Source organism: Balaenoptera acutorostrata, chromosome 10, assembly GCF_949987535.1.
Source record: "Balaenoptera acutorostrata chromosome 10, mBalAcu1.1, whole genome shotgun sequence".
NCBI classification, from domain to species: domain Eukaryota; kingdom Metazoa; phylum Chordata; class Mammalia; order Artiodactyla; family Balaenopteridae; genus Balaenoptera; species Balaenoptera acutorostrata.
In genome coordinates, this window is record NC_080073.1 from 35,071,365 (window position 1) to 35,094,755 (window position 23,391).

General features: G+C 38.5%; 1 protein-coding gene across 1 annotated transcript in view; it reads right to left on the minus strand.

Moving 5' to 3' along the window:
* Nucleotides 1–23,391, minus strand: part of CACNA2D3 (calcium voltage-gated channel auxiliary subunit alpha2delta 3) — a 774,181-nt gene that overhangs the window by 538,457 nt on the left and 212,333 nt on the right. The window contains exon 4 of the mRNA XM_057555140.1: nt 10,930–10,989. Coding sequence (XP_057411123.1) covers nt 10,930–10,989 — 60 coding nt within the window. The remainder of the gene's footprint in view (nt 1–10,929; nt 10,990–23,391) is intronic.

Here is a 23,391-nt window from a genome sequence, read left to right on the forward strand (position 1 = left end):
CAGACACGAAGGAAAGGGAAGTAGCTGCTAATCCACCTGCAATCTTGAGAAAGTTGTGTGGCGCTCTGTAAGGTATGTGGGACATCCAGACTTTGTTCTTAGTATAAGCAAAGTGTAAGTAATAAGTAACTTGTATTTTTAAAAAGTCACAGTGGTTACTATGTAGATAATAGATCCAATTACCAAATGAGGGATGTCTCCCTTATGTCCATTTCTAATAATATCAGTAAAGTGATGCTTAATCATTTTTACTAAATCATTATATCTTATTAAGAGATTTTTTTATTACATAGGTTCATGGGTCAGAATTTACCATTCTAGAAAATTTCTTTTTGATGTATTTGATGGACCTTCTTTTTTTTGATAGACCTATTAAATAACCCACTATAACTTTCTTCTTAAATTTATTTCTTTATAAGATTTTGTCCAGTGCAATTTAAAGTCAGTGTTAAAATTTGTGATTCCATGAGGCAACATAACTGATTGGTCTTTGGAGCCAGACAGTCTCAGGTGTGGATTCTGGCTGGTCCACCCACTGTGGTATAACCTTGGGCCCAACGTGTGGCCTCTCAATCTTAGTTTCTCCTTATGTAAAATGGAGATAATAACAGTATCTCTCTCACATGACTGTGGGGAGAAGAATTAAATGAGATAATGCCTGGAAAGCATTTAAGCCACTGCCTATACCTAATACATTTTAAATAATGGCACCTATTACTCTTATCATTGTTCCTATATTCTATTAGTATTAATTAACCAGCAAAGAGAACTATCCTAAAAATGTCAGTCATGAAATTTTTTTAATTTGAAGAATTAGGATTACTATACCAAAGGCACGTACTTGGAGTTATTTATATTATAAAGACCTACCTCTCAAACTAAACTGAAAGTAGAAAACATGAGAATTAATTCATCTGTGTACATATCAGGTGCTTTATTAACAAACAGGCTTAAATGAGATTACAAAATTTCTGTTGAGGTGTCTACTTTCTACATTGCCACCAGATTCAAGTTTTACTTTAAAAATTCGATAGCAGTTGGCAAATTCCTAGACCACAAGACCCTTGATGAAATCAGCAACCTAAGGGCATTCCAGCATCCCTAAGCGCTGCCAAAGAATTTGCTGGAGAAAGACCCCAAGGTAACTTCTGGGATCTGCCAATGACCTCTGCAGTCAGCCATCTTAACGAAAGACACTAAGGTTTCTGGCAATGTACTGTGGGACTCTGATATTATGATTAACAGCACCACTAAGTGTTTATCTAATTATAACTATAGATATGCCAAGAGGGCCTCGATGTCCCAAAATGTCCCCTTTCCAAACTGGCTGATATCTGAAACATCACAATCACACTGTGTATGTGGAAACAATAAAACTGTGCTTTAAAAGTGTTTGTTTAATTGAAATGTTTAATAAAGTCTGAATTGGTGGTGTTTTACTATGTTTAATATATATTTAAAACAAATATGTTTTAAACAAATATTTATTTTAAATAAACATTCCCAGTTTTGAGAAAGCCCAATTGAGAAAACCCAAGATAAAAAGGAATCACAAAAGAACCAATGACTTGATAGGAAAAGAAAGGGCTTTCTAAAGCAACATTTCAGACTTCTCTAAACACTATTACCTACAAATTAAGGTATACATGGTCATGATAGAAAAAAGAATGTTGTAACAAGAAAGACTAGGACAAAGGGGAAACACATAGGGGTTTTATTAGATTATTCATTATTGATAAAATTAAAGATAAAAGACCTAGGTTTCTAAACACCCAAGTAGCAAAGAAAAAAGAGAGTCACTAATGTGAAAACATTCCACAGACAAATAAATGATAACTTTGGGAGGAGCAAATAATGTCATTTTTCCCCTCTGAACTATTAAGTAAGGTGACTGTTCAAACAAAACCAAATCAATTACCATTGCTATAAAGTTGTACTTTTTGTCTTTAAATTTGTTAACATTAATATTTTTATCTGGATTTAGAACAGGGGATGGTAGCAATATAATTAAGCTACAGAAATTATAAACTTTTGAGAAACAATGTTTGTGGTCCAAGATTCTATAACAGAAATGCATTTTTCTCTTTCTTTCAGCTAGAAGATGGCCTTGTGGTATTTCTGGAACAAAGAAGTCTATGTTGTACTCACTACTTACATTGTTAGAGTGCAGAAGATTAAACCACTGGAGTCTTCCCTATTATGTATAGTTGATCATTCTCTTCTCTTCATCTCTTTAATAACTGTTTCCTAAATCCAACTTAATTGGATTCAATAAATTTGGTATTTTTAGGACATCTACAACATGAATGGAACTACACTAAGTTACAATGAGGAAATTTACAAAAATCATTCAAAGATATAACACAATGCCTAACCTACAACAAAAATTACTAGACATGTGAAGAAGCAAAAAAAATGGGGCTTCAAAAGAAAACAGCACTCAATAGAAACAGAAATGACCCAGATGCTGGAATTAGCAGAGAAGGAATTTAAAACAGCTATTGTAGATATGTCTGAGGACTTAAAAGAAATCATGAACATAATTGGTGCATAGATGGGGAATTTCAGCAGGAAATAAAAACAATTTTAAAAGATTTGATAAACAACAAGGTCCTACTGTATAGCACAGGGAACTATATTCATTATCTTGTAATAACCTATAATGGAAAAGAATATGAAAAAGAATATATATATATATCTGAATTACTTTGCTGTACACTAGAAACTAATACAACATTGTAAATCAACTATACTTCAACTAAAAAAAAGATTTATTGAAAATTCTAGAACTAAGAGTACAAGACATGAAATAAAATATTCCCTGGATGAGTTTAACAGTAGATTGGAGACCACAGAAAAAAAAGGGCTAGTAAACTAGGAGACCAATTAATAGAAAATAGATTGGAAACAAACTAAAAAAAGAGCCACACTGATCTGTGGGATGATATTAAGCAATCAAACATAGATGTGAAACATCTATGAAAATGTAACAAGAATGGGGCAGGTAAAATTTTGAAGAAATAATTGTTAAAAATTTTCCAAATATGGTGAGAATATACAAGAATCTCAGCAAGTTCCAAGCAGAATTAATATAAAGAAAATCACATCTAGTAACACCCTTAACCTATCACACTGTATAGTATACTGAAAATCAAAGATAAGGAGAAAAAATCTTGAAAGCAGGAGAGAAAAATGACTCAGTGTATCCAGAGGAACAAAGATAAAAATGATGGATGACATTTCATCAGAAACATTAAAGATCAGAAGAGAATGGGATGATATCTTCAAAGTGGTAAAAGAAAAATATAAACTGTCAAGTAAAAATTCTGTATCCAGCAAAATTATCCTTCAAAAATGAGGGCAGATATTTTTTAACCATGTAAAACATTACAATTCCATTGAGGCAATACACCCCCTTCTTACCACGCCCCTCCCTCCCACTCTAGAATTAACCATGGCCATGAAGCACAGGCTTCAGTAGATTTTCAATTCATGTTATAATTGTCCTTCATTTTAATGGGCATTACCAATTTCTCTTCAAAGGAGCTATACCAATTTACATCCCACCAGCAATGTATGATAGTCCCTGCTTCCCCACATCCTCATAAATTTTGAAATGTATGTTCATCAATGGTTATGAAATGGTGTCTTGTTGTTAGTTGTAATTTGCATCATCCTAGTAATGCGGGTGTTAAGCACCATTTCAAATGTATATTGGCTTATATGTTCCTGTTCTGCAAACTGCCCTGTTCCTTTGCCTAGTCTTCCATTGGATCATTTACCTATTTTCTCGTGGTTCATAGTAGTCCTTTGTATATTCTGGACAGTAGTCATTTGCCTGTGTATGATTTGCAAAAATCTTCTCCTAGTCTGTGCTAGTCTTGTACATTATGTTCCGGATCAAATAAAATGTTTTACTTTAAAAAAAAAAAAATTAGGGCAAAATACAGATATTTTTAGCTAAACAAAAGCTGAGGGAAGTTGTTGCTACCAGACCTTCAATGCAAAAATGAAAAAGAAAAAAAAAAAGCTAAAAGATGTTCTTCAGGCTGATGAGATATGATAACAGAAGGAAAATCAATGAAATGAAGAGTGCCAGAAATAGTAAATGTGTAGGTAAATATCAATACATACTACCTTATTTCTTATTTAATTTTTTAGAAAACAGCTGTTTAAAGCAAAACTAAAACAAAATAACATCTTACAGTGTTTATAACACATATAATAGTAAAATATATGACTACACGAAGGAAAGTGGTAGGTAGAAGTACACTATTCTTGTTTCAGATGGAGTGGTACTTCACACAGTAAATTAACTCAAGATACACTGTGCACTTAAGTTAAAGATGCCTATTGTAATCCTTAAAGTAACAACTAACGAAACATATCTTAAAAAGGGAGATTAGAACTTTCCTGGAGGAAGAGGGTCACATCTCAGTTTATGGAAGTCCCACAACCTAGAACAGGGCCTATCAGGTGCTGAGTTCTGAATAAATTTAAATTAAGCAAAAAATGGACACATATGAATAAAACTAACAGGATAAGAAATGATAAGCATCATTAAAGAGGCAACAATAAAGTATCACTAGGTGAGAAAGACTACTATATGGAAAGCAGATAAAATAATTTTAATTTTGCATTTATGGAAAATACAGGTATTATGGGTTCTCTGTTGTTACACACACACATAGATGCACCGGAGATGCACACACTATTGTCTTTGTTCCCCTGGCTAGAACTTATAACTTTGCAGGGAGATTTCTTCTAGCCCTGGAGGAGGTAAATCTAGAATCACCACTCAGTCAAGACTCACTCTTCAGGGATTTGCACCAAGGTCCCTTGAACTCCCAGACCAGGCAAGGTCTCCTGTCCTGTGCTGTAATTATGCCCTGTGCTTATGTTTCTTTTCTTCCTTCCTTCCTCCCTCCCTCCCTCCCTTCGTTTTTATGGCTGCATCGGGTCTTAGGTGTGGCGCGTGGGCTTCTCTCTAGTTGTGGCGTGTGGGTTTTCTCTTCTTTAGTTGTGGTGCGCAGGCTCCAGAGCACGTGGGCTCTGTAGTTTGCAGCACGCAGGCTCTCTAGTTGAGATGCGCTAGCTTAGTAGTTGTGGCGCACGGGCTTAGTTGCCCCACAGCATTTCGGATCTTAGTTCCCCAATCAGGGATCGAACCTGTGTCCCCTGCATTGGAAGGCGGATCCTTTAACACTGGACCACCAGGGAAGTCCCTGCTTATGTTTCATGTCGTTCATCATGATCAAAATTTTAAAATTATTTCTGTCATCATGTCTTTAAAATCTGTCACTCGCATTAGAGCGTGAGTTCCATGAGAACAAAGACAGCATCTGTCTAGCTCTTGGCCATATCCAAAACCCAGTGCCTGACCCACAGGATATCACTGATAACTATTTGTTGAATGAATCTTGGCACATAAGAGATGAATGAGTTCTTAGAAATCATCTAGATATCACAATCTGTCTTTTTATGGATGAGCAATCAGTTCCTTGAGCAAGTAAATGGTCCAGTTGGGACCAGAACTACCAGAACCTGCATTTTCAGACCTCTAGACCAAAGCTCTCTCTGTAAAAGTTATAACGTTCTAGCCAAATGCACGAAAATGACAGTGTGTGTGCATGTAACAACGAAGAAATTACTTTGACTTTTAAATGCTCACACTTAAAGATTCCTCAGAAACTATTTACATATCAGTCTTGTGAATAAATGACATATGGCAAGTCCTAACTAAGAAACATCTAATGTAAGATCTTAAAATGCAGAAGACTGTGAACCCTGGCCAAGCTGATAAAAAGAAAAAGGAGAAAAGAAAAAAAAAAAGCATCCCCTGAAAAATTACATCAGAAAAGAGGGGCTTATTTTAATACAAAAAGTGTGAAAATTTCCTTCTCTTTTCATTTCTTTCTCCTATAGATGTGAACCCTATCTTTCTTGTTTAGTGCACAAAAGTCAATGAGCTATCTCTATAAAAAAATCTATTTCCAGTTTTGGGGTCTGGGTCTTCCGTGTTCCACCTCCTCCCTCAGCAAGGAGTTCAACACCTCACTCAGTCCAAGAGAGCAAGGATGGATTGGGGCTTAACAGAAATACATGAGAAACCCCACAAGGACAGTCATCTCCTCCACCCAGCAAGTACTTCTGCTAAACCTGACCTTTGCTCTCCTTCACAGCATACAGTTTTTCCCCAGGGCAAAGCCTCACTAGCCAGCAACGAGACGCTGTCAGGAAAAGGACAGCTCTACTCCGCTGTTTGCTAGATGCCCTTCCTAAGCCTTCTGAGAAAGGCTTCCTTCTCCCAGTGGCTAATGTTGGATGTTCCAAAGGGAATGTTGGAGCTCCAGAGCCACCCCTCTCTCCTCCCTGGGTTCTCCTTCAACACAGCCTCCCAATGCAACAGGCAGTGGCAACGAGGTGGAGGAAGATGCTCTAGCAAGTATCACAAGCCGTCCCACCCTGAGATTTCCCATCAGTGGTCTCTACATCACTTCCAATCCAAACCTCTCACCCCAAGTCTGAAATCAGGACATTGTGTGTGCAAGATAGGTGACAGCAGCTCGGCGGTGACCAGGAGTGGATGTTCAGGACACTGCGACCCCCCCCAGTTCCCTTCCACTCACACTTTGTTATCCCTCTGAATGTCATCAGGCTTTTTCCCCCTACTACTTACAAAGCAACAAAGAAAAATTATTGTAGAAAACTTTGTAATCAAAAAGCTTTCCGTAGGATACACAATTCAAAACCACAATTCTTTTTTTTCCCCCACTGTGCACCAGCTCTGTGCAATTGGCACTTATTTAAGACAGCTTTCAAAGAAAATATGTTTGCAGTTCAAAGATAAGCAGGTTTTTAGTAAACAGTCAAAAGGACTTTTTTCTTCTTTGCTGCCGGTAGAAAAACCCCAAAAGAAAGAATAAGTAAGAGGAGAAGGCTTCTCTCTGAATTATACTACATGCGCAGACCTAGTTTTCTGGAAATTCATCAATAGCTAGGATAATCAGGGCTAGGGGCTGCCCCCACCACCCCACCCTTGCCCCATCAACATAACGAGAATGAAATGCTCAAATGATCATATGTGATAATTCAGACAGTTTTTAAACTCTTTTCTTATAATTATCAATCTCATATGTGCTTTACCTTAAAAACCTATGTTAATTCAAAGCATGCAGTTAAAAAAGGGAAGATGCCATTTTAACAAGGCCTGTGTTTGCATCAGTTCTAACTGAAAAGTGCCCTAATGGAAATATCAGGGAACAAAGAACAAAACCAAGAGGCCAGTCTGGAATCCATAGGACACCATACAGGGGCTAAACCGACACCAGTGTCCACAAGAAAGTTTTCCAGCCAATGAACCCACGCAGCTCTGGTTTGTGTGCAGGACACTGCATTGTGGGTAGTTCACATATGCCACCCTTCAAAGGCTGTATTTTGCCTCTTGCCCCAACATAGTTTTTGTTAAGAACTAACAACCTAGTGCCATATTTAAGGACCTACAGAAGGGACTACCAATGTCAAGGCTATAAGCTCATAAGGAAAAGGCTAAACCTCTGGAGAAACTGTAAGAGGAAATTTAAATGATAAATAAAATCCTGACAATAAGGAGGCATGACTTTCTTTTGGTAATTTTTGTTGATTCTACCAATGAAAAACAAATTCTTCACTTTTAAAGCACATTATGATGCAAAGACACGAAGACTCCAATCTAAAGTGAAAGAAGAGGCAGATCCAGCATTTCTTTTTTATTTTGGAAATGGGATGGTGGAGTGGGGGCTAAGACTATGTAACTTGAAGCTGTACAGTTTAGGAAACGTCACAAAAACATTTTTGTTTCTGTAGGAAAACAGACTCCCAGCTCCCTCTGCTCTTCCCGAGCTGATAGCACGGGAACCTCCTCAACATTACTTCATGGTGAGCAGATGGTACTCTGAAATTTTTTTGATAAAAACAATCCACTGGCAGGTGTTGTAGAGAGGTCAGTGGAACCCAGATTAACAATTGATCAGTTCTAATGGACTGTCGTAGCAATAAACTCAGAGCCTGTACACAGACCTGCTACCCCAGGAAGAGCAACGGGGCTGACACCCAAGCTGTTAACAGACTTGCGCGTAACAGCATCAATGTTTCACAGCTTCAAAACCTTCATCTAAGCAGACATACATTCTTTGATGCATATCCATTTTCTCCAAATCATCTATTTTCCAGGTTTCCACAAAAGTGCACATTTACTCTGACCCAGAGAACATTCTGTCATGGTCCAGATAGTGAATGACACTCTGTAATACTGACAGATTATTTCAACATCTACTCTGTGCTCAGACCACAGCTGTAGCCTCTGATATTCGTTTTGTACTTATACAGAACAGATGACAATGGGGGAGGAAAAACTGGGCCCATCTTCTTTGTTCCCAAGAGAACAAAAACTGTAAGACTCCAGAGACCCGTTCTCTCAGTCACTATTTTTTTTGAGAGGGATACTCATGCTGCATTCGTGTTTCCATCACCACATTTGACAAGGGAATCAGTATGCTGCACCAGAATTTTATTGTGAAGGATCAATCATAGGAAGGAAGTCAGAGCACTCTTAGAAAATAACAATTGCTTCAGAGGGACAAAAAAAGAGCGCTCTAAAGTTAGTTAAGCTAAACCACAGAACACGTTTTCTCTCCTGAAGGATAAATAATCCTGCAAGTCAATTAATCATTCCCTCCCTCACCCAGTTACTTTTTGTAGGCAACTGATCTCAAAATAAAATTGACTATATGAACATAAACACCAGATTTTCCAAAAGAGTCCTTTAGAAATCTTTGTTGTATTTTTTCTGGTCATAAACATCTGAAGGCACTTTGTTTCCTTGTGTCATTATTGATGATATTACCTTTGATTACCTATTTAAAATGGTTTATCCATAATAAAGCTGCTATAAGTCTCTTTGTAATTAATAAGCAATTTGTGGGCAGATACTTTGAGATTGTCAATGTCCTGTTCTTCATCAAACTTTCACCTGCTAGTTTTAGCATCTATTGAAGATTCTTGCCTGAATCAATTATTACCATAATTTTATAACTCCATCATTTCTTCTACATTTAGTAGTTGGCATTCTACTGTAAGAGTGTTTCCTTCTCTTTTATTTATGTATTTATCTATTTATTTACTATCAGACTGGACTCACAGATTCTTATCAAATTTAAGTTGATTTGAGTTGAATTTCTGTCATTTACAACCAGAATATTCCTGAAAAGGCTTCTGGGACTCCCAAGGAGTCATAGTTTCCCTTGGCAATGCATTCAAGAGATCCTTACAATCTTCAGACCTAAAAGGTGCTTCCTGATGCTTTCATCAAATCCCTTCTGGTCCACTCTAAGAAGTCCAAACCCTCTGAAGGGGAGGCACACTTAAGACAAATGTGACCAACAAATGGACCCTGGTGTGGCTATAGGAAGGCAAGGTGCTTCTTGCTATTTTCAGCTGACTCCTCTGCTCCTTCTCTGTAGCTCTGCTCTAAGAGCGGGGCTGGCTTCCCCACTCCTCTCCAGGTATTACCAACAGTCCCCAGGGCTTCTCCGCCTCCCCCTGGAGCCTCTCATGCTTGGCTACATTCTTGGTTCTATTTGCTTCACACGTTGGGTGTTATGACTGAAAATGACCCCAATGGTGGGCTTGATATTTTCTGTTTCCCCTCCAGACCCATTTTTCACCCTTTTCCACCCAAAGCCTCAGAAAGTCTGAACCAAATCAACTACACCAACAGTTGGGTTCAGCCAATGGTGGGTACCAGCAAGAGATCAGAAGGCTAGAGACAGTTATCGGTGCATCTTTTTCCCCAGATTCTACACTTACTAGCTCACCATCTCTCTATCAATTACCCTTTCCATATAGCTACTCTCCCTGGGTTCTAGAAACCACTCCCTCCTCTTGCTCCTTCAGGCCATGAGTGTGGCTTGCCCGGGGGTACAACACCATTGCTTGTTGGTTTCTCTTACCATACATCTGTAAATATTTTCTTTATTAAACTTTCCTCCATTACCCCATTTGAGTGTGCATTCTTTTACAAGAGGTACAACCATGGGACAGAGACACAGCCAAAGGCTATCTCTGGTATCACCATCTTTTTCTGTGCTTGAAGATTTATCTTTTCCATATAAATGAAAACAGCAAAATAAACACTACTTCCTAATTGTGACCACATGGCACTAAAAGAGATATGTTCTAGCAAGGCACAGACTTAAAGAATTAAGATTCACCCCTGTTTTGCTAGCAGTGAGAAAAATTCACAAACCTAAAATGACAATACAGATGAAATTTCCTTCTGGAGGGACCCAAAGGAACCTCCAAGTATTATTCAATTCACTTCTTGCCTTTATCTATGTTTTATATATACATGACAGCATCAAAATCCTTCTCAACCCGACACAGGTGTGCCATGATTAGATATGAGATCCACAACAAAAAGTTATTAAGCAGATGTTCAAATCCCAGGTCTGTGAATGATTTAATTTTTAAATATAATTAACAGTCAATTCAAGGTTAGATCTATACATAACAACATTGCTTTCAGTCACTTAAAATGCAGCTATGGAAGAGGGATTTGGATATATTCTGCCATCTATCTTATCAATTTACCATTAAAATCTCTGGTGATTATTGTCACAGTTGACTGATTAACTCCCCCAGAATTAGAGAGGAAACCTGGTTACATGCATGTAAGTGTGTGTTATCACCTATTGTAACTTGCATAGTGGAAAATGGTTGAGGATCACTGTCCTGTCTTGTCAAAAAATAGGCACATTTATTTCAACCCTGTACCATTCTCTCAAGAGCCTTCTCTCCAAACCTCTGAACCCTGGTGTTCCCAGTATATCTAGTGTTTCTCCTTTGGCAACAAACACACAAAACAATTTAACTCAAACTATGATCAGTTACCTGCAAGTCTGCATCAAATTCATGTTTCAGGTGTGCTTCCTCTGCAGCCTCCACCAGACGCTGGCAAGATAGAAAGCAACACAAAGGATCAGAACTGTAGCCTCGACCCCATTTCAACAACATGAAAAGACCGAAGTTTCTCCATTGCCCAAAAATGACAGATCATATCATGGCATGTGAACTGTGACCTAGTGCCGTTGCTTCCATGAAACTGAAAATAACATCAGTGTCAAAGTCTAGTTTTTGCTTTCATCATCCAATCATATGTGTATATAAATACACATATGTTCTGCATCCACTTTCGTAAAAATTCAAAGACACTGGCCCTTGAGGCCAGATATGGACTCCAAAACCTACCTAGAAAAGTGCATTCCTTAAGCATAGAAGGCCCTTAGTCAAGATTTATTGAATTGAATCCAGTCTAACTCTAAGTGGGCTTTCTTCCCCAATGGTTTAGAAATAGTACTTAATTCCCTCAATTATTTAAGGTCAATTCTTTCTGCACCCAGCTCTGGTACATAATTATCAGGTGACAGTTATTTGAATTTAATGGTACCTCAATGCCACTTTGACAATCTGCATCCCAATAAGAAAATCACTAAAATTAAATCAATACGCAACACCTGTAAGTACACAACTCTTGTTATTCTTCTTAGCTAAGTAAATTCAACCAATTCATATTATTATGAAAATAATTTCATAAAATTCCATTTATGAGTCAACTATAAAATCATTTATTCTTTAATTTGAACTTTCCAACAATAAGTTATTTCCCACCATGAAAATGTATGCTACAGGATACTGCAGAAAACTCGTTTGGTGAAATAATATTTCACTGAAATTTTATTGAACTGAAAGCAAAACCTTAGATCCAAGTAAAAAATTCAACCATTTCTATTTTTTCCACAGTTATTCTTGTAGCCTATGCTGTCTTTAGCTTGCTTTTTCTTGACATATTATAGAACTGAGTTTAACAGACCCTGTTTCAAAAATGATGACATTAGTATTAATTTCTAAATGATCACAAATCAACAGACAAATGTTCCATGAATAATTATAATATTAAATTAGACATGGAAATAAAGAGAGTGAAATTTATTTGGGTAAGTTAGGCACCAGTACGAGCACTAAAGCCCTCTCTCTCCACCAGCGTTGCCCATAGATTGGAATCTGGGAGAGGTGGCCAATCTGGTTTCCCACATTCTCTTCAGATAGTCAGGAAGAAGCTTCTCCTCTGGTCAATCAAAGAACAGACCCCAGGAGAACATTACAGGGCCAGAGCCAGAAGATCCAGTTCTAATTCTAGTGAAGATGCAACTCCCTACCACCGCAAAATTTGGGCGAGCCCTTCCTCTCTCTGATTCTCAGTTTCCTCATCCCAAACACATGAAAAGGCGATCCCAGATCAGTGGTTCTCAAAGTGCAGTCCCCCACCAACAGCATCAGGTTCACCTGAGAACCTGTCAGAAACTCACATTTTCAAGCCCCATCCCAGTCCTACAGAATCAGAAGCTCTGGGGCTGAGCCAAGGAATCTGTTTTAACAAGCTCTCTGGGTTATTCAGAAGCTGCTGAAGTTTGAGAGCCACTGACTACAAATAGCACTCACCCCAGACCCCCTTGATTTATGAGCACCACCAACCCTCCAAGGTTTCCTAAATCTCATTTATCTCTTTAAAATCTGTATATATATATATATATATATATATATATATATATATATATATATGTATTTCCACTATAAGACATAAAATACTTTATAGAAGAGAGGCATAAAACAGAGAGGATGGGAAACAGAGAAAAAGCAAAAGGAGAGACACTATCTGTGTAGACTGGACACACTGGCCCCAAACTTTCAATGGGTTGTGGTCTTCTTGGAACCATCCTAGTCAATGAAGCTTGTTAGTGTCCTGTGATTACTTGACACAATTTGCAAATGTATCAATGTGGACCCTGAAAAATAAATGACTGACAGTGATTTAAGAAATCTATGTGAGAGCTTATTTTCTTAATCATTGTAACAGATTTAGAATGTATATGCATGTATCATGCATAAACATTCTAAATTACATTTACATATTGAGCTTTACAGAGTGTGTATAACAAATAGTATGCATCTCTTAACACTTACATATCAGAAAAACCCATTCATTCTTACTGTATTTACTTAAACTCATAGAAGTTATTTTCTCATGGTGTCTAAGCACTCTGAGAACCCAGAGAAGAAATGTCGATGAAATGGACAAATGACTGAAAGATAAGAACAAAATAAAATTTCTCAATTATCAAGACAGATAATATTGAAAAAAGTGAAAAATTGGAAATGCAAAAAAAAGAAAAAGAAAGCTGTATAGGACCAGCAAATAAGAGAACAAGACAGAAATAATAAGCAAGTTAAAGTTATCATGAAAGAACACAGCATGAAATTCATTTCATATGTAACGTTTTATTTACATTTATATGTATGTACATGTATATCACACATACATGCCAATAACAAATTTGTGTGTAATATAACATGAAATGTATTTCAACTACAAATATTGCAATACGAGACATGGGGCACAAGAAGATAACACATTGGAAACAATTCTGTAATATTGTACAAACCACTGACATCAGCCAGAACACTGTTCTTTGTGTGGAGCTGTGAGCCCATGAGAATTTTAATCCTGCTGGCCAGTTTTTACGTTCATTTTCTAGTTAAATTTGCTACATGCCTTTTTTTAACTTAATTTATCTCACATATTTGTTGTTTTCATAAAGATATTTTCCCATCATGCTCACTACAGAGCTTTAGGAGATATGATTCATAAAAAGATAGTCAACTGGCAGCCACACATAATACTGCCGCATGTGAAGCACAGAAGTACTTTGGAACAGGACTCTTTGAAAGGACATACCCTTCTTGCCATGGGGTTATCCCAATCTGCTCTCTTGATGCCAGCAGGAGACAGGCCTACATTCTATGGGAGAATTCAGGGGGAACCCCCCCACACACACACCAAGAACAGGCTCAGTTGCTATGCACAATGATGACAAACAGAACATCAAGAACTAGGTACCTTTTGGAAAGAACAAAGCATAGTCGATCTTCTTGAAACACTCTTATAAAGATAAATGAATTAAAAGAAATGTTATTTAATAAGGAAATCATGCGCCATAAATTTACCTAAAACAGAGTAGTCCTGGGGACAGAGTTCCTATTGTTAATAAATTAAAAATAAATTGAATCATCATTAACAAAATCAAAACCACTCAACTTCCAGCTCTGATGCTTGCCAGTAGAAAATAACAGCCCAGAATGTCTCTTTCTGAGCAAATATCCTTATCATCTAAGTCAAATTAAGTACATTTTTTAAATAAGTTTGATCATTATTTGCAGGCATGAAAAATCAATTTAAATGTGCTAATATTTTAGTTATTATATAAGGAACTGCCACTGAGCCTGAGGAGAACTGTTACTCTATTATATCCATTAGAGAGGCAGTGTTCTTTTAATAATAGTAAGTTAATTTTCTCTTGTATGAATTCCCCTTTTGGATCTGCAGATTGGATTACAGAACTGTGAATGTGGCTTTTAATTAGGACTGAACACTGGAAGTAAAAACGGCTTTGAAGACTAATATTCAAAACTGAGCTTTGAGGTCAGGGAAAGCAGCAGTTTTGTCCACAGATATTCCTTCCCCCTTAATGACCAAACATTTCCTTACTCAGTAAAAATGGTAACAATATAGCGGAATATACATCCTGGCCTTGGAACAAAGCACCTACAAGCTAAAAAGCTGTAATTCATCAATTGATACACATTACATTGACTTTTAAGATTTCTAAATAACTCTTCGTTTTTAGTGGAATCAATACAAACAAAAGCTATCTTTATATATAAGAAACGCTAGAAGCCATGGACCATGGATAGTATTTATAGCTGTGGGTAATAGTGGGGATATTAAAACATTTCATTTAAAGTCACCTCTTATTTATTGTTACAATGACCCCACGTACATCCATGCAACAATACAGAAGGCACAGTCTCCCATCTCCTCCCCTGAAACACTTAAATCTCTGTCATGCTCCAGAAGAGGGAAAATAGGACACCAAGTCAAAGTAAAAATTGGATCAGAAGAAGAAAATGATTTTTTGTTCTACATGTATTTCATTTTTTGGTTCCTGATCATTTTGGCTTAACAGGAGAAAAGAGAGAAAGAAATGTGCGATGAAAAGTGGGAAGCGTAATGGAAAATATGGTTCCACAACCAGAGTAACTTATTACTGGACTCCTACTGATTCTATCAGATGAACAAATTGTGTACAAGTGAAAAAAATTTTAATAAAAATCCCTAAAACTGGAGCAGGGGCAACTATGGCCAAAAATCCTTAAAACAGAAATATAAAAACCATATGAAAAGCAAAGAAAAAAAGTTATTTTTATTTCTCATGTTAAAGCTAAAAAGCTTTTGCTTGTAAATTCTGTGATCATGGGATGCTGGAATTTAACAAAGATTTCAAAGCACTTAATATGTTCAGTGATTTTCATTTTGTGTTTTGCAGGAACACATTTAATACTCATACCAGGCTTTTATTGCCATTTTTTACTCAAAAGAGTACTCTTTCTCAAATAATGCTTAAATTCAACTGAAGGGATTCTAAGGAAAATGTGTAATCATTAACATGGATTTGGGCTGCATCAATGATTAAATTAGAGCTAGTCATCAAATTGTCATTAATACCAGAATGAGAGATCACATGAGTCTTCCTTCAAATCAATAAGAACTAAACATGTAGAAAAGCAGCCAAATGGAGCGATCAAGCAGAAGTAATAATTACTGTCACAAACACACCCAGTGTGGCATGGTTCATCTTCTCCTTACACAAGGGTTAGTGGCTTTTGTTTTAATGACTAGAGTTTGATGGAGTAAGAGTTATACCTTTTGCCAATCAGTGTGTATATTGGGTAAATACTATCCTAGCATCATGTTACAGGGCAGGACTTGAACCTGACATGCTGACCATCTGAAGAGGTAAGGACAGAGGAAACCCAGGTCCTCTCTACAGTCACAGATTTCAAACTCAACTGATCCTAGAAATAAAAATGAAAAATCTCTTCTCTCATTAAATGCCATCACTGCATCAAAAGATGTGTCCAGAAATATGGACAAAATGAGATTTGTCCCAGGACTAAATTCAAACACTCCTTTCTTGTATGAACAGTCAGAAACCAACAGTTTAAGAATCATTACACTGGGGGAAAAAAGTAAGATATTTAAATTTACATTTTCATTCCATCTGGTGTTTTAATCCCTTCCCTTCTGTAATCCGGATAGATTTTTTTTTTTTTTTTTTTTTTTTTTTTTTTTATTTATTTATTTTTGGCTGTGTTGGGTCTTCGGTTCGTGCGAGGGCTTTCTCCAGTTGCGGCAAGCGGGGGCCACTCTTCATCGCGGTGCGGGGACCGCTCTTCATCGCGGTGCGCGGGCCTTTCTCTATCGCGGCCCCTCCCGTCGCGGGGCACAGGCTCCAGACGCGCAGGCTCAGCAATTGTGGCTCACGGGCCCAGCTGCTCCGTGGCATGTGGGATCTTCCCAGACCAGGGCTCGAACCCGTGTCCCCTGCATTAGCAGGCAGATTCTCAACCACTGCGCCACCAGGGAAGCCCCCGGATAGAGTTTTTATCACTCCGTAACAGTGTAGATTAATCTTTGATGCTTTTGTAGCTAGAGTAATTGAAGGACTTGTATCACCAATGAGCCACCGCACATCATGAGGTGGTCTACAGAAGGATGGAGGACATGCACAGGAAAATAGCTATTTCAATATAAAGGGCTAAGTGATAAATTATGGTAAAAATAGGCCACAAAGCTTCCCAGAAAAAGGCACATTTAAGCTGAGCCCTAAAGGAAAACAGGACATTGCTAAAACAGTGTTCCAGCCCAAGAAAACACTGTAAACAAAGTTTTGGAGACAAGAAAACTTCCAGGACTTTGTTCTAGAAACAGCTGTATCTCAGAGACCTACACAGAGACCACATCAATGGCTGGATGACCATCAGGCAATAAACCAGGGCAAAGGAATAACCTGGAGAGATAGACATCAACTAGACAAGAAGAAATCCAAGACATCTTTCCCTACACTCTGAAACGCTGAAACTGCAGTTACAGTAATATCTGAGAGCTTAATAATATTCAGTAATCCTTATTGATACAAATGTTTTCGCTTTTCAATTCCAATAGGAAAGGCACATATAAATCACCAACTATCAAGATGATCATTTCTTTAGAGAAAAACAACTTTTAAGGAGCCTTCATTATTTCTTTGATCCTGTAGAAGAAATAAGCTTTGTTGCACAAGAATGAACATTTTGTATAAAATGACCTTCTGCTTGAAAGCTGCAAAGATTGCTTCTGCTTTAAAAACAGCAAACATTTCAAAGTGGATTATAAAAGCTAATCTATAAAGTTTCCAGAGAAAACAGGTAACGGAACAATAGAGCAAAACACATCTTGTATATGTGGGGAGAGTTCTCTTCCCTTCCTCTACCTCCCTCTTCCTGTCTCTTTCAGATTGCATAAGACTACACCAGCCTTTTACAGACAAAATAAGCCTAGAGTTTACATCAGAAGACTTGATCACAATCAAGAAAAAATTATCTTTGTTTCCACAGGAGATATCTGTTATCAATTTTAGGCTGATTAAATTAATAGCTATTATCAACATGAGTGGCCAATTTCCCAACCAAAGTCATCTCATTCTACATCTAAGGCTACATTTGCCAAAATGTAACATTTGCAAAGCTATTGAAGATGGAAACAGCCAAACTTTGCTCAAAAGGCTACCCAAGGGCCAAGGCAGCTGGGGAAGAAACAGGAAGAAAAGATAACCTTATCTTTCAGCCCAAGTAAACTTTTCCAAATGATCCAGCATTTTAAAACATGGTCTTCTGCTTATGTAGTCCTCCTGGGAGTGGTTTAGAGTTGAATTACCAAAATCAAGGCTATTTAACCATAAACCCTGTAAAGTCCCCTCCAAACACTTCAGTTCCAAGATAACTGAACACTTTTCTTTGTGGGCAATGGTACTCCCATTAACTTCCTGAGAGGACAAGTCCAAGATGAAAAGAACTATGACATTATGTCAGTTTGAGGATGAACATTTGCTTTACACAATGGAAGTCACCCATCACTGAGGGCTCTGACAGTGGTGAATGAAATTCTGTTCCAGCCCTTAGTTACATCTTTCCAGAGCTGACTCAGAGGTTTTGACTGCAACCCACAATGGCAGAGCATTGAAGGTACTGTCCAACTAGCTAAGGAAGATGTAAACATCTGCCTAAAATAAGAAAGATAAGGGGACTTCCCTGGTGGTCCAGTGGCTAAGACTCTGCGCTCCCAATGCAGGGGGCCCGGGTTCGATCCCTGGTCAGGGAACTAGACCACACATGCCTGCCGTAACTAAGAGTTTGCATGCCGCCAACTAAAAATCCCATATGTCCCAATTAAAGATCCCACACGCCGCAACTAAAGACTCCGCATGACGCAACTAATGATCCCGCATACCGCAACAAAGATCCCACATGCCGCAACAAAGATCCCGCGTGCCGCAACTAAGACCCAGCGCAGCAAAATAAATAAATAAATATTTTTTAAAAAGAAGAAGAAAGATAAGGTGCAGCCAAGTTAAGAAGGTGATAGTACTGGAGAGGATGTCTACCCTACAGAGAGTTTCCAATCCTGGTTGTAGCAACAAGTTTCCATCAATTCTGTTCAATTTAGTTTAACAAGTATTTGTTGAGAACCCATTCAGTGATCAGAACAGCAACAAGAACTGAGTGTGACACTAAGGAGGAGATGACTTAGTCTTGGCTCTCAAGAAGCTTTTGGTCTTTTAAACATTATGGCCCAGTAGAATCAGAATAGTCTCAGAGCCCAGGAACAAGGGTTTGAATCCAGATCTTCCTACTCAGTAGCTACTTGACTCTGGGAAAATCTTTACTTCTCTGAGTCTTGGTTTTCTTATCCGATCTTTAGTCTGTATCTCCATGTGTGAATTTGATGAGCATGTACACAAAAAACATTTCCTGAAGGATTCCACACAAATATAAGATATCATGATGAAGGGGCAGAGGAGGAGACAAGATTTTCAGGCATAACACAGCTTGACTGGAACAGGAAAAGACCACAGAGTCTGTGCCACCCACAGTTGGCTCACATGTGGGGAGAACTTGGAACAAATCCTCAAGTTCACGGTTACATGGAGGTTATGTGAGAGTAATTCTGCTGCCAACGAAAGGACTCCAAACCTTGTGTTCTCAAACACAAGGCTGTGCACCTGTTCCTTAAGGACTGGCTTTCAGAATCCACCACTCTCTTTTTTAGCTTCAGCAGCAAAATCTGTGATCAGTCAGGCTGAAAATGGAATGAGGCAAGCGCCTTTATCAAAGGTTTGACCGATGTCCTCAGAATGGCACAAATACAGAAATTAAGCTGTTTGCCAAAGCAAGCTCTTCTGATGGATGGTACCTGTGAGACATGGAACTGGACAGCGAGTGTGGCAGCTCCCAGCCCCTGGGCCCCAACCGTAGCCAGGGAAGGAAAATTCTCTTTCTCCTTGAAAATAGAGAGATAGGGCTTTCCTGGTGGCGCAGTGGTTAAGAATCCACCTGCCAATGCAGGGGACACAGGTTTGATCCCCGGTCCGGGAAGATCCCACATGCTGCAGAGCAACTACACCCATGCACCACAACTACTGAGCCTGCGCTCTGGAGCCCGCAAGCCACAACTACTGAGCCTGCATGCCACAACTACTGAAGCCTGCACACTTAGAGCCTGTGCTCTTCAACAAGAGAAACCACTGCAATGAGAAGCCTGCACACCAACACGAAGTGTAGCCCCCCCTCTCCATAACTAGAGAAAGCCTGCACACAGCAACGAAGACCCAATGCAGCCAAAAATAAATAACTAAAATAAATAAATTTTAAAAAGAAGAAGAAAAGAAAATAGAGAGATATGTAACAATTTCCATGTCTAGTCAGATTATTACTTACTCAAGATGGATTTTTATGTAAATATGACGCAGGGGAAAAGCTATTTCAATTCCATTGCTATTCTCTCCTTGTATCCATCCATCCAGATGTTTACCAGGCAACTTCAGTTTGGAAGGGAACATATCATGTTGGTCCAAGAGCAGGCTCTGGGGTCAGACAATCTGACTTTGAATCCTGGCTCCAGCTACTTCATGAGAGTACTCTGGGCAAAAGTTCTTGGTACACAGTGAATGTCCATTAATGTTAGCTCTTATTATTGTTGATGATGATGATGACAAGACAATGCTGATGATAATTAAGTATATGAGAAGAATTATGTTAGAGGCTTGGGCCATGAAGATGACCAACACGTTCATAGTTCAGCTGGGAGGAGAAGCAAGTAATTAGACAGTGTAGTGTGGGCTATTACAGGAGGTCCCACAAGGTGATAACAGCAAATTATTTAGTTTCACACTTCCTATCCCAGTGCCAAACTGTTCTAAGTGCTTTAATCAATTAATCCAGTCAATCCTCACAACCATCCTATAAAGGAAAGCACATACAGTATCCCAACTTTACACATGGTGAAACCAAAAGCAGAGAGGTTTAAGGTGTTATGACAACTCAAAGCAGGGAGCAGATAACTCCGCCAGGGAATGCGGCACCACTCCCTGGCAGAGTTATGTGTGGGGAAGGTTTCATAAATGATGTGACAGTAAGTCTAAGTTAAAGGATGAGTGGAAGTCAGCCAAGTGGCCAAGAGAAATGATGGGAGAAGGAGCAGGAAAGGCTCCAAGGAAGACGCCTCATGTGTCTGCAAAGCTGTAGGTAGTTTGGAATGGGGAGGTCAGTGATGTGGGGAGAAGGGTGCAAAGAGGCAGGCAAGTAGGGTCCAAATGAGCAAGGCCAAGGAATACTATGCTCTGTGCACTGCAGTGGGGGTAAGGAGCTGAAGAGGTCTAACTGGGCATAAAAGCAAAATAATCAGTTCTGAAATTTAAGTCATCTTTCAATTAATCTGGTAGCAGTATTGAAAAAAATAGATTAGATTACTATATCTAGACTGGAAGGAAAGAAGGGAGGAGGGAGGGAGGGAGGGAGAGGCTTAGGGCGTAGCAGGAAGGGAATGCAGAGTGAAGGAAGGTTTTAAGATGAAAACATGCTCACAGTATGTGAGCAGTAATAAGCAAAAAGCAGTAATAAGAACTGCCATGGGAAGCTCCCTGCAGACTCAGTTCAGGGTAGCTTTGGGATACTTCCCATGGGCCAGAAAGCCATTGGGCCCAGGCCTCCAATTCAAAGAGCCTTAAACTTAGACTTTCTACACTAACTTCCTAAAAAGATCACATGTACAGTCACAGAGAACCATAGCACTGGAAGGAGAAGTTCTTTTAAGTTGCATCTCTTTCCTGGACCATACAGCCTATGGTGCATTATAATTTTTCTTTACTGTATCCTTTACTTCTTGAGGAGAGCTCAGTTACACTGTATAAGCACTCTTTGTTAAAACAAACAAACAAACAGTAATGTGTTAAATGTAAATATTTAAAATATAACACAATTTTCAACTATGTTTTGTCATTTCTTCATTTCATAACAGACTGGGAACCTTGAAAAATGAAAATGGCCTGGGTCCCTCCTGACTTTGGAAGAACCCGGGGATGTCAGACCAAGCTGGCTTTTTACTCCTCTAAGGTAAAGTTAACCGCTTATACATATGTGTGAAGCTGATTTCAAATGAAATCAAGAATGAATGATGAAAAATAAAGACTCTTCCCATGATCTTGGTCCCCAAACATTTTATGCAAGTCCCTTGCTTCAGAGTGCTCAGAAAAGGCCCTCCTCCAGCAATAGAAATAAGATCCTGAAGCCAGCACTCTCAACCCTGCCCAATACTTTCAAGAAAATGACTGCTTCAACTTAAGACACTGTGCAGCAAGGGGACCAACCCTGGGGGCAGATTCCTGTGTATATATGAGTTTTTAAGTCCATGGGGAGCTGAGTAAACCAAGGGGCTGGTTCTGAATGAAGTGTGTGTGCCTTCAACTCATTTTTTGTTATTTTTCCTTCTACTTTATATATGTTCCTTTTGCATTCAAGGAATGACATTTTCACTCTTTGCAACTAGACTTACCATTTTAAAATTTCCAAGGATGAGAAGCCAGCTTAAACGATAAGCTGGTTCTCCCTTTTTTAATGCCCAGGTAATGAACTGAAATTACACAGAAGGTTTGAATTTTTGGAAAGTTATTCATATACTTTATTCTCTCTGCTTCAACTCTCTTTCTGCTCTGTCAACCTTTAATTATAACTTTATTTCAAAATGACAATCAAGTAAGCAGATATATGAACACATGCTAGTGGTAAAAGATTCGAGGATTTTTTTTAATGAAGAAAAGACAGAACTAATGAAGGACTAAATCCATTTTACATAAAAGTAAACTAAGACCAAAAACTTAAATTCTCTCAAATGTCTATGCAATTCATTTGTATACCAGGCTTGCTTTTGACATTCATCATGCTTTGCTCACACATGCTCCCTCCTCATCGGCCATGCCCTGCAGTCTGGACTCTTGTAATTTTCTGATGCTCTTACAGGACCAAACAAAATGGACAACACACTGACACTCTATGTTTGCCTTTCTCCAAATACCCAGCCCCTTCTTGAACTGTAAAATAGACACACAGAGAAGTAGTAAGTTCAACCATATAAAATGTCCACTTTGTGAATCAAAGCAGTTGAATCTCAGCAAGTCTATGCAGTTTCAGTAAATTCATAAAATACATTTGGACTTTGGTGGGTTTTAAATTCCCTTTAACATTCTAAAGGAGCTAAATTATTTTGAGCAAATTAAGTCCAAGGAAGACATAGAAAATGGAAATGAACACAATCAAGGCCCTTCTTTATGCCAACACTTTACAAATGTTTGCCTATTTAAGGTCTACAATAAGCCCCTAGGGAGCTATCACATCCTCATCACACAGATGAGAAACAGTCTTAGAGGGGTGAAGGGACCACCCCTAAGTGACCAGAGAATGAGTTATGGGGTTAAGAATGAAACTCATGACGCTCCCAGTTGGCTAAACTGCTATAAAGACTCGGACCATCGATGCCAACGTGGATGCCCTCTGGTGTGACACAGGCCCTTGGAACCGTGGTCACTAGCAGCTGGCTCAACTGGTCCTTAAGCAAAGACTTAAGTCTAACAAGCAAATAAACTGACGACATGACGTCTTGATTAGATCCTGACTACCATGAGTATTAAGCTTCAAAACCAGGTATAAAGAGAGGGGCATAAGAGCTAGATTGGAGGAAATGATACACCCTTGTATCTTTTGCATTATATCAGAAACCGTGCCTATCACCTATTTATCTGGTGAGAGAAAAGGAGACTGATGTTCTGGTCACAGCTTTTTTCATGTCCCCAAAACATGGATGCAAAT